General features: G+C 66.9%; 1 protein-coding gene across 1 annotated transcript in view; it reads left to right on the top strand.

Moving 5' to 3' along the window:
* The first annotated feature begins 6 nt into the window (after positions 1 to 6).
* ERLIN2 (ER lipid raft associated 2) overlaps positions 7 to 299 on the top strand; it is a 17901-nt gene continuing 17608 nt past the window's right edge. The window contains exon 1 of the mRNA XM_010838786.1: positions 7 to 256. Coding sequence (XP_010837088.1) covers positions 230 to 256 — 27 coding nt within the window. The 5' untranslated portion in view covers positions 7 to 229. The remainder of the gene's footprint in view (positions 257 to 299) is intronic.

The following is a 299-nucleotide window of genomic DNA, read 5'->3' as shown; positions in this document are numbered from 1 at the left end:
GAGGGGGAAAGGCTTTTTTCCGCCGCTGCCGATCGGTAGCTGGAGGCTGCGAGGGGAACGTCGAAAAGCCTCGCAGACCGACGTCCGCGCCCGAGTTCAGTCAGACCCGGGGGGCAGAGTCCACGCCTCGCGCCTGCGGGCCTCCGGGCGCTCAGAGTCGGGAGCCTCGCTGTCAGTGTGGAGAAGGAGACGGCACCCCCACTCCTGCCTTCTTGCCTGGAGAAATCCCATGGACAGAGGAGCCCGGCGGGCCACGGTCCGTGGGGTCGCAGAGAGTCGGACATGACTGAAGCGACTGA

Source organism: Bison bison, unplaced genomic scaffold, assembly GCF_000754665.1.
Source record: "Bison bison bison isolate TAMUID 2011002044 unplaced genomic scaffold, Bison_UMD1.0 scf7180017864105, whole genome shotgun sequence".
NCBI classification, from domain to species: Eukaryota; Metazoa; Chordata; class Mammalia; order Artiodactyla; family Bovidae; genus Bison; species Bison bison.
This window is presented reverse-complemented; position numbering and strand designations above follow the sequence as displayed.